The sequence below is a fragment of the Eubalaena glacialis genome, chromosome 18 (genome assembly GCF_028564815.1).
Source record: "Eubalaena glacialis isolate mEubGla1 chromosome 18, mEubGla1.1.hap2.+ XY, whole genome shotgun sequence".
NCBI lineage: Eukaryota > Metazoa > Chordata > Mammalia > Artiodactyla > Balaenidae > Eubalaena > Eubalaena glacialis.
Window position 1 is genome coordinate 63,821,319 of NC_083733.1, and position 14,652 is coordinate 63,835,970.

The 14,652-nt window shown below is 53.0% G+C and overlaps 1 protein-coding gene across 1 annotated transcript; it reads right to left on the reverse strand.

Annotated features, from left to right (window-relative positions):
* Positions 1-9,877: 9,877 nt before the first annotated feature.
* Positions 9,878-14,524, reverse strand: LOC133078724 (kallikrein-1-like). The gene is made up of 5 exons (XM_061173892.1): positions 14,421-14,524; positions 12,488-12,647; positions 10,958-11,244; positions 10,675-10,811; positions 9,878-10,081 (listed from the first exon to the last, which is right to left on the reverse strand). The coding sequence occupies exons 1-5, from the start codon at positions 14,464-14,466 to the stop codon at positions 9,926-9,928; spliced, it is 786 nt and encodes a 261-aa protein (XP_061029875.1). The 5' UTR covers positions 14,467-14,524; the 3' UTR covers positions 9,878-9,925.
* Positions 14,525-14,652: the final 128 nt, after the last annotated feature.

The window sequence follows — 14,652 nt, forward strand, 5'->3', positions numbered from 1 at the left end:
TATTTCCATGGCCACCTGGAAGTCCATTGGTCTCTCCGGGGCTCAGGCTCTGTCCCTTGGGGTTTGAGTCTCTTTGTCCCCTCTTCTGTGTTTCTTGGTCTCTCCTGCTGTCCAAAGGCAGGCCTCAGGGCTTCAGTCTGGCCTGGGCTGGGGGCAGGGGGCAGGTTCCATGACAGTTGGAGGGGTTCCAGGAGGTTGGGACGTTGGCCATGGACTCATATTCCACCCTAGCCCCGTGTGAGAGATATGGGGGCTTGGGCTGGGTCAGAGTGGGCTCAGTGTAGGGTCCTGGTGGGGTCAGGACTGGGTCAACAAGGGGTCACGGCTGGGTCAGAGAGGTGTCAGGACAGGGCAGGGGTACGGGTAGAGGGTAGGGAACAATCAGGGTGGAGACAGAGCAGGATCAGGGAGGGGCCAGGGTGGGATCAGAGTAGGGTCAGAGTGGGGTGAGGCGGTAAGGGAGGGGTTGGAGTGGAGACAACGGGGGCCAGAGTAGGGTCAGGGCTAGACAGGGTTGTGTCAGGGCTGGGTCATGGGCTTTGTCTGAGATCAATTCTTGCAGTTTCTGGAGGGCCTGAGATCTGAATTTCTGATTCCTTCCTCCTACCTGTTCCCACCCTTCCCCGTCCCAGGGCCTTCTCCGAATCAATTTCATCCCTTTATTTCCATCTGAAATTCTTTGTGTCTTCTTGCTCCCTTTCCTTCTCCTCTGTCTCTCCTCACCTTTCCCTGAGTCTCAGGGACCCTGAGAAGACTGGGCCTGTTCCCTGCCCTCAAAGACCTCCAATCTGGGCTTGGGGATTGGGAATTCCCTGGCAGTCTAGTGTTAGGACTCTGCACTACCACTGCAGGGGGCACGGGTTCCATCCCTGGTTGGGGAACTAAGATACCACAAGCCACGTGACGTGGCCAAAAAATAAATAAATTTTAAAAATTAAAAAATCTGGGATTGGGGAGAGGAGGCAGACCCAGCTACAGCTCAAGAAGGGCTCAGGAGAGGTCAGCAGGGGTGCAAACATCCCAAAGAGTGTGTGCTGCCTTTCCAGTCAGAAGTGGGGATTTTCCAAACTGTTGTCTCCTTCATCCTCTCCTTTGGCTTTAGTGATGATCTTTTGGAAAAAATAAAACCCCGTAAACTTTTATGTCTTTAATTACATGAATATCCATTTAACTGCTCTGTACCTCTGTTTCCTCATCTGTGAGAGGAGACAATGATACTTCAGAGGGTTGTTATAAGGACGAGATGGGTTGATCACATGCAAAAGGGCTCAGAACCCACTGTAAGAAAAACCTGTTGAATTTTTACATTTCATGGATATTGATTCAGTCCTAAAAGTTTCTTTCTCCATCTCCCAAGCTCCTTCCTGAGTTCCAGACTCAGAGACCCAACTTCCTCCGAAATCCACGTTGAGATGTACCTCAGAAGAAGAGAAGGGAATGACTATTACTGGGTACCACTAATGCATCCATCCCTTCATTCATTAATTCATGCATTCATTCATTATTCTTTTTAGTCAACAAAGAGCAAAGGCTCTGTACCAGGCAATAGGGATGCAGCGGGAAATAGAAGAGATCGGTTCCCTACCCTCATGGAAGACTGGCAGGGAAATAAATAGTGAAATAATAAATCCCAAGTCTAAGATGTGCACGTAAGAGAGAATTGCACATTGTACTGTGAGAGTGTTTAATGGGCAACCTGGCTAAGAATTGAGGCTGGGGGTGGGGTAGGGCTCAGGAAAGGAGATGTGGAGGAAGTGACATTGGAGGTGAGAGTGATTGGGGCAGTCAGGGCCAAGGTGGAAGACTAGTGCCCCAGGTAGAAGGAGGAGCATGAATCAGAGCATGAACTCAGGGTGTAGAGGCCCCAAGGGAGCCTCTTGGTGTGCGGGAGGGACCCTGTGAAGTCCAGCGTAGCTGGAGGTAAGTGAGCAGTGCGGGGTCAGGGTCCCTGCCAGCTGGAAGGTTGGCAGATCACAGCCCTTGGTGAATGTCGGGTGCACCACCCGTGTTCACTCTTTCGGCACCATGGGTCTTAGCCTCGTGAACACACTTTGGAACCTGTGTCATAGTTGTCTGTGTCCTGGGTTGGGATATGTGACAGGGATGGAGAGAAGGGGATGATGTTGAGAGTGGAGATGGAGCTGGGCTTTGAGGAATAGGGAGCAGAGGAGGAGGTCGGAGACAAAACAAGTAGGTCTGGGTTTAGGATAGGTGGTGGGTGGGAGAGGAGATGTGCATTAGGGCTAGAGATGGGAATGGAGTTGTGTTCGGGGTTTAGGACGGGGAGAATATTGCGGATGGCACGGGGCTGTGGATGGTGCTGGGATGGGACAGGAAACAGAGGTGGGGATGAAATTGGGATTGGGGTTTGGGTGGGGATGGGAAGATGGCTGTGGGTGGAAGGGGATTGAGAATGGGGTAAAAGGCAAGGTTAGGGTGGGGGTGGAGACGTGGCTGTGTTCCAAGATGGAGACTAGGACGCAACTGAGTGATGCAGGCAGAGCCAGGCCTCCAGAGCTCTATTCTTTCCCAGGGGAACAAGCCTCTGCCTGGAAGGAGGACCGCAAGTTTGTCCTGCGGGGCTGGTGTCTTGTCTTCAACGTCCTGGCGACCCTGATGCTGCTCAGCATGTTGGATGGGCGTATGGCCTACCTGCAGGGCTCCTACACTGGCTACCTGGGCTTCTGGACCAACTGCGGGAAGCACAAGTGCGCCAGCCTGGGCCAAGTCACCGGTCAGTAGGAGCCTGGGCAGGCTTTGGGATGCTCTGGGGGCGGGGTGGTCTCTGGAGATGATCCGGGGAGAGAATCTCTGGGGGAATCTCTTTGGGTGTTCTTGGTTGCGGGGGGGGAATCTTTAGAATTCTTGAGAGGGTCTCTGGAGATTCTCTGAAGGCATTATGAGGGAGCTTCCTGGAGTTATATGTGGGCTTATGAGGAAACAGGACTGTCATTGCTCATGGGAAAAAGAGCGTTACACTTGGCCAAAACCCAATCTGCCTCATGACTAGATGGCTAGACACCTTCATTCTCTCTCTCACTCTTTTTAAAGTAGTGTTTTTTTTTTTTTTAAGATAACAAGAGCCTTCCAGCTCCTTCAGAAACGTTTTGCCTCCGTGTAGGTCTCCGCGTTTCCAGTGCTTTTGAGCATTGCCACAGAGGCAGCCCAGACCCTGGAGCCAGAGCTCTGGGTTTGAATCCTGCCTCAGACACTTGGTAGCTGGGTGATCTTGGGCATATTCCTTCACCCCTGTGTGCCTCAGTTTCCTCGTTTCTATAATGTCAGTGACAGTAGTACCAATTCATGGGCTGTTTGAGGAATACGTGAGTTAAAACACGTAAAGGAATTAGAACAGTGCCTGGCACATAGTAAGTGCTACCCCCAGATTTCTTCTTCTTATTATAAGGATCTGTCACCCCCCCAGCCAATGCACCTACCTTCATTTCAGATCTCAAATAAGTGCTCATAAAACTTCCAGAATATTGTGTGATATTAATCTTATTTATTTATTTTGAGTATCTCTTTCTCTTATACCTCTCAAACTCAAGCTGGTTTCAAGTTATGGAAAAGTCTGCAGGCATAAATTGTCCCTGCTTCGGGATCGAGGTGTTCAAAAGTTATCTGTCTCTTGCCATCTCTCCTTGAAGGATTCTTTTGTGTTGGGCCCTCAGGCAAGCTGTGCTCATACAGTGGCAATGGGGCTCTCGGCAGCTCCCGGGTCCCATTTTTTTCCTATAAGCAACGATGAAGAAAAGAGAATAAGTTTTCTTCTGTGGCCCTCACACAAAGGTCTCAGGATTAGCTCCGATGGGATCAGATTAACTACCCTGGGATTTCTCACTCCTCCCTGAATCATTTGCTGTGGTCAGGAGGACGTCATGCTGTGTCTGGCTGGGTCTGAATCACGTGCTTTTCTTAAGAGTCAATGGAGGGGGTCATTTCTGTCAGAATCACAAGGACAGAGGGTGGGCAGAGAGTTCCTCTGAACAATATCAAGTTGCTCTTGCCAAAAGAATGGGAATGGATGCTGGGTGGGCAAAAGCAACTGTGCACAATTTCCCCCTCTATTTACAATACTTTCTTTGAGCATGACTCCTTTTGGGGGATATATTCCCAAGAGCAGAATAGCAGTGCTTCAAAAGGGCTGAGGAAATTTTGTAAGGCTTTGATATACACTCCCCATATGCAAGTCAGGATTCTCATGACAAGCAGCAGAAGCCAATTCAAGCTGGTTTAAGCAGAAAATAGATTTACACAGGATATTGCAGAGCTTATAGACTCTCTGTGAGGCCAGGGAACTGGGCTCCAGGGACTGACTGAGTGATCAAGACTATGTCGAAAGAGTCCTGAGGACTGGCTACTGGTCACAGACACTGTAGCCTGACGTGTGGGCCCCAGTCTCTCCAGGCCTGGACTCCACTAGGGAACCTCTTTCTCTGCTGCCCCAGGACCCTGGAGGTAGTTGCAGCCACCCCGACTAGATTAGAGTTCACGGCTATTTCTCCTGGCTGCTGATTCCAAGTTTAGCGTGTCTCTATTTTATTGGTGGAACCTGGTCACATGCTGAGGTCCTAGCAGTAAGAGGCTGGTTTCCTTGCTGGGAAGTGTGGATACAAACATTGGGAAATTCCCCAAACATAGGGCTGGTGTTCAAAGGCACTGGGAAGACAAAAAAGAATGGCGAATATTCATTACATTCCTCATTTGTTCTAAAATGTTAACTCTGTGTGATTTTATTTGATTTTACTTTATTTGATTTGATTTTACTTTACTTTATTGTATTTTATTTTATTTTTTGGCTGCACCACGCGGCTTTTGGGATCTTAGTTCCCCCACCAGGGATTGAACCCTGGGCCCTTGGCAGTGAAAGCGCAGAGTCCTAACCACTGGACCGCCAGGGAATCCCTCTGTGTGATTTAAAAATTTTTCCTTATTTTAAAATTTAAATGACTTTTATTTTATTTGAACAGGTAATATATTTGCGTGGTTCAACATTTTAAAAAATGCAAAAGTCTCCCTCTCATTTTTGTCCCCCGTCCCTCCCAGTTCCCCTTCCTGGGGGCAACCGATGTTACGAAGCCATTTTTAAGCTCTTATGTGTTCTGCTAGTCAAAGTCTCTGCATATATGAGAAAATGGCTATGGTTATATACACATAAGACTATATATACATACACACACATATATAGGTATGTATTTATTTATATTTCATTTAAAAAACACACATGGCAGTATTACAGTTCTCGTTTAAAGGTGAATCACCATTTATTGAATGCTAAGAATATACAAAGCTTTGTGGTTGGCATAAAGAAATAACAAATAGGTTGTGAAGGTTTTAATTATTTTTTAGGTGCAGAAATTTAGGATTTTTATGTAGTCTAAATTCTCCACCTTTGCCTCTGTGACTTTACCAACTGCTCCTCAGCTTTGGGGAGTTCATCTCCTTCTAGATTTTTGGTGAACATTCAATTATGGTTTTATGTGTGTGTGTGTGTGTTTTAGGGTTTGACTGTGATTTTGGTGGGTGGTATTCAGGCAGTACTGAATCCTGTGCTCCTTGCCAGGAGCCTACAGAAGGGACCTGAATCAGTCATAAGTCTTTGGATCACAGGTGGTAGAAACTCTAACTTGAACTAGCTTGAGTGAAGGAATTTGCAGGCTCACCTAAGTGAAAAAGTATGGGGGTAGAAATACTTTCAGATATGGCTGCATTCAGCAGTCCAAGGGACTGCATCAGACATTACTGTCTGTCTGTTTCTTGGTTACTTACTTGAGTGGGCTTCATTCTCAAGGCTCCATGTAGTGGCAAGGCAGGATCCAGTGAGGGAAAAAAAAATCATTCTAGGTGCTTCAGAGGGAAGTAAATATAGGGAATTGGTTTCATGGGTAATAGGAGAGCTGAGAAGCCGAGTAGGAATGGTGAGGCAAATCAGGGATTAGCAACTCATGAAGCTGCTAGGCCCCTACGCCAGAAGGACAAAGGGAAGAAGTAGTATTACTGGAGCCTGGAAGTCGGAGCCATCTGGAAGGCATAGACTCATGCTGGGATTTGCTTAGAGGTGGCTACAATCACAGAAGAAATGCATCGATGATTGAAGACACCAACTGAGGCAGAGAGAGAGGAGGATAAATACCCTGGCTTGTCCCCTCCCCCTAGAGCCAGTCTTCCGCCAGTGCCTCCCATGAGCCAAACAGAGATAAGTCAGTGAGCAAGGGAGGCTGGGAAATGTAGTCCTTGTAATGCAGAACAGAGAAGGGTGGGGAATGAACCTGAAAGCAGACAGAAGAATGACTGGCAGAACTGCTAACAACTCAGACCTCAGGTCCGGCAGGAAAAAAGAGTGCAGAAATTTCCTGCAAAAGTCCTGTGTGACTGGGTCACAAGGTACCCCCAAACCAAGCATGGTGGCTAGAGCAATGCAACGTACTGACTGGCTTATAACTGGGACTCCAAGTGAGTAACGGCAGGAAGGCGAAATGAATGGTGTGGAGGTAAGCTGCAAATGGCCATCCCTTCTGACCAAACTACAGAGTGGGCTTGTCTCTGGGATGACAAGAACCAGGGACTTGAGTGTCATCTCAACTCTCTTTCCCTCCTCCTCTTGTCTGCTTTTTCTTCTTAGTTTTACTCTCTCAGTTCTCCTGTCACCTAGGAGGCTGGGTCCAAGGCTCAGGCAGCTCCAAGCTCATAATCCTCTTGATTAGAAAAGAAAGAGCTGGTTCCTGACAGCTTCAGTTAGAAAAAGTCCCTGGGAAGAGCTTGATTGGTTGGCTTTGGTCATGTGCCCATGTTTGAGCCAATCACCACTGTCTGGGTCATGGGGCACTGTGATTGGCTCAGCCAGAGTCACACGACTACCTCTGTGGCCCCAGAGGGCAGGGTATGTCACGAAAAACTCTCAACCAGGATTCTGTGATTGATCCTGAGAGCACTATTGCTATTTTGTAATATGTGCAGTTTGCCAGAAACAAAGCAAATGGAGTCTTAGCTCATTTGGCTGAAATAGTCTTGCACTGTTCAAAAGTAGGCAAAGTAGGAAAGGGCTAAAAGGGAGAGATGTAATTCTCAGAAGGAGCTGAAACTCTTGTCATACTGAAATGCAAATTGGATAAATGTCAATTTTAAACTGAGTGTGATTACGTCTTTTAGGTACTTTGGTTTTAGAGTATTTGGAAATTTTCTTGTGTGTACATCTGTGTGTGTGCTCTGGGGGATGTCAGGAGGGTGATTTGGAGAATGTCTGTGAGGGGGTCTAGGGCGTGAATGGGGGTGACATTGGGATACCTGGGGAGGTCTGGGGGTGTGAGTGGGGTCATTAGGGAAACTTGGGGTAAGAGCGGGAGAGAAGTAGCGTGATTTTAGAGGTGATTAAAGTGACTAAGGGTGCTATTGGGAGTGCCTGGGATTGGTATGGAAGGTATTAATGTGATTTGCTGTGGGGCATCTTTTGGGAGTATGAATAACTTTAGGGGTGACTGTGGGGATGACTCTAGAAATAATAGAGATGATTCTGTGGGGTGAACTTGAGGATGTGAGTGGGGGTGACTCAGGGGTCATCTGGGGGGTGACCTTGGAGGTATGTGTGGAGTTGATTATGAGAGTGTCTAGGATTGACTTTGGGGTAAGAGAGGGTGATTTGGGACAACTTTGAGGGTGCAAGCGGGGATGACTTTTTTCAAAATTGAGATATAGTTGACTTATAGTATTATATAAGTTTCAGGTGTACAACATAGTGGTTCACAATTTTTAAAGAAGGTGGGTTTTTAAAGACTTTGGGTTAACTTTATGGGTACGTGGGGTTGACTTTGTGAGAGTGGGAGTCATTTTGGGGTTTCAAGGAGGTGACTTTGGCGAGGGCAGTGGGGGTGATTTTGAGGATGTCTGTAGCTAAAATTTGGGGGTGTCTGTTGGGGATGTTGCTCAGGGCTGTCAGTGGGGATGAGTTGGGAGGGTGACCTTGGAGAGTATCTGGGGGTGACTCTGGGGCATTTCCCCCTTCCTTTCCAGTTCTCATCCACATGAGCATGGGCTTCATGAGCCTGGCCCTGATCCTGTGTCTACTCCTCCTCCTGGCTATGGGCTTCTCCTTCCGGCCAGTGTTCCGCCGCCTTAACAAGGCTGACCTCATCTTCAGTTCCCTCAGCTTTTGCATCGGTGAGTGTTTCCCTGGGGGAAGGGGTGCCCTCCCTACCTCAGCATCTCTCCCCGGGGCTCTCTTTCTGGCTTTGGGGAGGTGTGTCTCAGTTTCTGTCCTGCTGGGTCTCTGTCTTTGAACGCCTCTTGGGCTCTCTGCCCCACCCTACCTGTGTGTTTCTCAGTTCTATATCCTTCTCAGTCGGGGTGAGTGTGCTGGGCCTCTCACTCTCTTCCTGTTTCCCCCTCTTTCTTTCCGCCCCCTCCTGGTATCTTTCTGTCTGTCTTGTGTGTGTGTTTGCGCGCGCGCCCTTTTCATGGAGGGTGGGAGAGGATGTCTCTCTTTTCTCTTTCTGGGGGCCTCGGGGTCCCTGTCCAGCCTCGTGTCCATCTCTGGCCCCACCCCAGTGCAGGGCTCCTGGTTGTCCTCAGCCTGACGCTCTTTGTAGCCAACTGCGAGACGCTCCAACCGAGGCCACAGGTATCCTACCTGGTGACCACCTACCTGTGCTGGGGCGCCGGCGCCTTGACGCTGTGGGCCGGTGAGGGCGGGGCCTCGGGAGGAAGGGGCGGGGTCTCGGCAGGGCAGGGGGCGGAACCCGGGGAGAATACCAGGCAGGGCTTCCGGCCAGATTGGGGCGGACCCCCGGGGAGGTCAGCCTCGAGGGACAGGGCGGGGCCTAGGGCGGGGTTCGGAGTTCAGCAGCCCGTCTGGCCCCCACCCCCAGGAACCCTGAGCTACTTAAACTACGTGGGCATGTGGGGCAAAAGGGGGCCCTCCACGGAGCTGCGGGTGAGCCACCGCCGGTGCGTCTCGCAGCAGAGCACCCTGAAGTCCATGTCCGAACAGCAGCAGTCAGACCCGGACTCCAAGAGCACCGAGGAAGAGCCCACTTCACTTCCTCCCCAAGAACCCCCGTCTAAGCCTCTCTAAGCAATTGCACCCGAGCTTCTCAGGACACTGACGCCTAACCGCCGCCAGGTGCCGGGCCCACCCATTTCATCTTGGCCACGCGCCCGAGATTAGACTTCCCTGGAGGTCCCACCCCCTAAGAACCCTCCGAGAACAGGTGGCAAAGCCCCACCCCTCGAGCCAGGGCCCTCCCTTTGCGGCTCTGTTCCCGCCCGGAGTCCTCCCCCTGCCCCCACCCCGGAAGTCCAACACCGCCCCCTCCAGTTCCGCACTCCGCCCGTGCTGTGTGGCCTGTTGGTGTGGCCCCGCCCCCGAGCCTAGCTAGGCCCCGCCCCCAGGTGTCCAGCCCTCGCTGGCCGTGGCCCGAAGCCGCACTTCATCATAGGAGTTCCTACCCCTCCGAGGGCCAGCACCGCCCCAGGATGTCCAATCTTGCCCCGGGCCGACTCGACACTGCCCAGCATTTGATGTAACCCCGCTCCTCGGCGGAACAGACCCCGCCCCAGGGAGGCGTGGCTTGCGATTATACCCCCCGCCCCTTCCTGGCTTCCCTGCCACAATAAAACGTGGGCCCTATCTCTCAGAGTCCGAGCCTCCGCTTCGTGCTCTCCCCCAGGGCAGAGTGGGGCTCAGAGTTCTTGCCTTGTCCTTTGGGGTCTGAGCCTTTCTCTGCCTCTTTGTCCACACCTGCCTCTGACTCTTCCTTTCCCCCCTGATCATAACTGCACATCTCCCGCCGAGACCGGGAGGGCTGGGGAGGCTCTAGTCTGGGCCGGATGGGTCCCGAGTTCCCAGGTGTCTAGCGTCTGGAAGGCCAAATGACACCAGGAGTTGATGCATATTCGATTTTACTGGGGGTAAGGGACAGGGCGGGGGCATTCAGGGGTTGTCAGCCATGGTCTTCTTGATCCAATCCACATACAAAATCACTTTGGTGTAGACGGAGGGCTTATTGGGGGCACCACACGGGATGTGGCCCCATGACGTGATTCCCTGAAACATACCCTCGCAGATCAGCGGGCCCCCTGAGTCACCCTACAGCACAAGGGGGAGGGGGAGAGTGTGAGAGAGGTTAGCTGGGCCTGGGGGGCTCCAGCACTGGGACCTGGGTGCACAGATCCAAAGAGCGACTCCCCATCTCTGGGGAAAGAGACAATTGTCTCCAGAGTCCACTCCCAGAAGAACATCAGCGGGGATTCCAACAGAGGGGACAGTGGCTTGAGTCCTGCCAATGGGGATGGGACCTCAGAGTCCAGTTTCTTCCCCGGGGTTGGGGGGGGGAGGGAGGATCCAGGAGGAGGATGGTCCCTGCAGACAGATCAGTGGGGAGAGGAGGAGCGGGACCCATCTATAGGACACTCCCGCCCTCAGGGCTCATCTCAGATGTCACCTCTCCGGAGAAGCTTTCTCTGACTGGAGAGTAAGCATGTGTTAGAGGAACAGGCGGATTATTATGTGCAGGAGGGAGATACCCAGGATACCGGGATGGGGATACAGGAAGGAAAGGGGGCAGAGGGCTACAGCTGGGAAGCTATGGAGACAGATGCCTGCTTAGCTCTGAACCCCAGTCCAGAATCTTGAGTCCCCTCCCCCAGGACTTCAAGGCTCCGGGAGACAGGCTGGCTCACCACGCAGGTGTCCTTGCCGCCCTCCAGGTGTCCAGCACACAGCATGAACTCTGTCACCTTCTGGGGGTGGGCATTGGCACACACCTCATTGGGCAGGAGAGTAAGGTCCACACACTGGAGGTCATCTGGGTAAGTGACTACGGGCCAGGGAGAAACACGGCTGTGGCCAGACCCCACCCCCTCAGCCCTCCTCCCCCAGACTCCGGAGTCCAGGTCCCCAGCCCCCTCCTCCCTTACACCCAGGTGCCTGGGCTCCAGGCTGCAGGGTGTGGCCCTGGCATACACTTATCTGGTTCGATGCTGCCCCAGCCAGAGGCATAGCAGGTGCTCTCCAGCTGGGGTTCCTCGGTGGGCAGCTCCAGGACCTGCACATCCTCTGTGATCTGGACGGGCCCCTCCAGGCGGAGCAGCATGAGGTCATGGCTGTAGTCCTCCCCTGGGGGGAGGGTGTCGTTCTTCAGGAGGCTCAGGTCGAAATCGGGGTGTGGAAAGTCCTTACTGACATGGGCAAACTGGGCTGTGTCTTCGTCCTCAAACAGGTTGTGGCGACCCAGCCAGAGCTGGTAATTGCTGGTGAAGGAGAGGTTGGAGACGATGAGAATGAGAGAGGAGGTAGAAAGGGAGGGTCCAAAATGAGAAAGAGAAACAGGAAGGGGGGGAGAGAGGGAGAGAGAGAGAGAGAGAGACCAAGGAAAGATACAGAGTCACAGAAAACAAAGAGACTGCGAGTAAATGAAAGAATGTGACAATGTCACAGACAGAGACAGACTGAAATGGAGTAAAAGAAGAGCTTGGAACAGTAGAGAGGATGGGAAAGATGGAGGGGAGACGGTGCGATAGAGGGAGCACATAGGGGACAGGAGGAGGGAGAGACAGAGACCTTGAGGAACAGACTAAAAATAGAGGAAGGGAGGGAAAGGACAGAACGAGGCAGGAGAGTGAGAAACGGACCAGGTGAGGAAGGGAGGAGGAAGGAAGAAGAGAGAATGAGAAATAGAGGCAGAGGAGGCAAAGGGGTGAGAGAGTGAGAGAGAAAACGGAGGAGCACGGGAGGGGGAGGGGGAGGGAAGGGGGGCGGGGCGACCGGCTCAGCCGCAGCTGGGGCTGCGGGGCTGGTTCCCCAGCAGGCGGGTGACCTGGCCCCCAGCCCAAGGTCAGCGTCCCCTTCTTGCCCCAGCTCCCTCTCTCCTCTTCTCCTTCCTCCTTCCCTCCACTGCCCCCACCCAGTTCCAGCGGACGCTAGACCTTCTCTGTGTCCCCCTGGAGTGGATGATTGGCCTGGAGGGAGGGGCTGCCCAGGGATGGATAATCTCTTCCATTTCTCTGGGATGGAGGTGTGCTCAGTAGTGATGGGAGAGGGAGTGAGGCAGAGACCCAGAGAGAGACAGAGAGACAGGGCAGAGAGATGGAGGATGAGACATAGGTGACAGAGATGGTAGCAGAGACTTGAGATGGACAGAGACGGGGAGAGACACAGAGAAATGCAGACAGAAGAGAGAGGGAGAGAGAGACCAATCATAGTCACACAGAGAGACCCACAGCAGAGCCAGTTACTGAGACACACACAGAGATAGGACAGAGGCAGACATAGAAAGAGAGACAACAGGACAGACCCAAGAGACCCAGGCAACCATGGAGAGGGCTTCCCTGGGGTCATCCAGTCCCAGCCCTGCCCCTCTCCTTGTGACCCTGGACCACAACCTTCCCTCTCTGCCTCAGGTCCCCCAGCCTCCCCTGAGGTTATCCGAGGGGACAGTGCTGGCTGCTTGATCCTGTGTGTGCCCCGCTCTCCAGATCCCCTGCCCCTACTCACTCACTCATGCAGTGAGCAGCTGTGAGCACCCACTGGGGGTCCACCAGGACACCTCCACACTGGAAGCTGCTGAAACGGTACAGAGCCACCTGCCAGGGCTGGGAATGCTTCTTACACTCGTGGCCTCCTATGATCCGGGACTGGATAAGGGGCACAGCACCTGTGGATGGGGGTGCTGGGTCAGGTCGGGTGGAGTTAGCAATGGGGCTAAGAGACTTGGCTAGGAGAGGGAGCTGAGCTGTGTGATTGGAGGTTCATGGGGGTAGAGGACCAGAGCTGGGGGTCTGAACATGGGCCAGGGGTGTTGGGAAGGGCCTGGAATTCTGGAGCCATCCCTGGGATTGTGGCTTGGTGGCTGGTCCTGGGTGTGGAGACTGCGCTGAGTGCAGAGCTGACCCCCGGGATTAGGGTAGGGAACAACAAGACAGCATCTGGAGCAGGCATCTGGTGAGGGGGTTGGGTGATTTGGGCTCTTGGACTGCGGGACAGGAGGCTATGGGTTCTGAGAGGGGAAACCAAGGATAAAGGCACCAAGAGACGAGGTCAGAGGCTGCAGGAGGAAGGATTTGGAGGATTAAGGGGCTCTCAGGCTGATGAAATGGTTAGGGCTTGGGTTGAGCTTTTGGGCTTCTGGAAAGAACGCAGATTTGGGCAATTAGGTTAGAGGGGCCAAGAAGAGCATCTGGGGAATTTGGGGGTTCCTGGATTGGGGTTGGGAGATTTGGGAGAATTTGGGGTTCCAGATCAAAGAATGAATGAAAGGATTAGGCTGGGAAAGGGGTCCTGTGATGTAGCAATGGCATTCTGAAAAGAGTGAGGGCCCCGGGACCAGGTTGGGGTCAGACTGGGAGGGAGCTCAGGAGAAGGGAGAGTGGAATAACAGTCATTCTGGGATCGGGTGATTCTCATGGGGTTGGGGTTCATGGGCTGAGGCTACTGGAGGGATCTGGGGTTTTCTTGGGAGCAATGCCAGGACAGGAATGGAGGAGGAGGCATATCAGGGGCCAAACAGCTGTGGGAACACAGAGAGAACTCACTTGATGTGGGGTTTTAGAATCAGATGTTGGGGTACCTAGGGCAGGACAGCTGGGCTGGGAAGGTACGTGTTGGGATCCTGGTGGGCGGGTTCCCAGAAAACCAGAGCTGCGCAGGTGGGATTCCGGTTGGTAAAGGGCTGGAACTTGGGGAAGGATGGAAATTCTCCAAGGAAAGGAGCATGTGATTGTGGGTTCTGGATATTTTTCCTGGGGGGAAAAGACTGGGGTTGTGGGATGCGGGGTTCTGGAGCAAAGAGGTGAGGAAGCAACATTTGCAGAACCCATCCCCGATACCAGATGGGAGGCCTACCTAGTCACAGACCAGAAAGTCTGTTTTTGAAGAAGCATAGGTGTCTACTGAAATTTGGCGTCCTGGGGGGATGGCGGGGGACCAGATGTCAGGACTGAAGGAGCTAGTTGAGAGCTGACAGCTGGATGGGGAAAATCACCAGGGTGTGGTAGGATTTGGGGCCTCAAGAGCCGGACCACTGGGCCATAGAGAACTAGGGATAGGAGGGGGTGATTAGGGTCCCAGAATCTGATGGGATTGGGGGGGATCCTTGGAAGAGAGAGACAGAGATGGCCCAGGATCTGCCCCTTTAGTAAAGTGGATGGGGGGCAGGGATCTGAGAGGGGAAGAGGAGAAAAGTCTGGTTATTCCCGAGGGAGCAGGGACCTAGTGCAAGCAAGGTGACACTGAGGAGGGGTGAGGTTGGATTTTAGGGTGGGGCTGGGAGAGATAAGAGAGAGCCTGGTGTCCTGGTCTGGGCTAGACTGGGTCGCAGGGGTGCAGGCTGCGGTGCCATGTGGGAGGGGAGGGAGTAATGGAGCGGGGCCGGGGGGCAGCATGAGAATCGGGGCCCGACCGCCCTCCCACACCTTCCGCACTGTCTCACCAATCCCTGCCAGGGACAGGGCAAGGCACAGAACCGGGAAGCACATGATGACAGAGGTGTCCAGGGGCAGGCAGGCGGTGAGCTTGGAGCTGGGGAGCCTCCCCGAGGAGACTTTTATAGCCCTCATCCCCCCAGGGCCCCACCCCTGCCCTGCTGGCACCCAGATGCTGGCCAAGGCCCTGCCCCTGCTTCCTGGGGGCCGGACAACCCTCTCCCACCCCCAGAGCTTGTG

Excerpts from the sequence above, each read along its gene's own strand:
- LOC133078724 (XM_061173892.1), bottom strand. The coding sequence starts at position 14,466 with ATGTGCTTCCCGGTTCTGTGCCTTGCCCTGTCCCTGGCAGGGATTG. Across the intron at positions 10,812-10,957 it reads CAGCATCGAACCAGATAAGT|TCACTTACCCAGATGACCTC; the intron begins GTATGCCAGGGC and ends CCTGGCCCGTAG. Across the intron at positions 10,082-10,674 it reads GCGGCAAGGACACCTGCGTG|GGTGACTCAGGGGGCCCGCT; the intron begins GTGAGCCAGCCT and ends CTTGTGCTGTAG.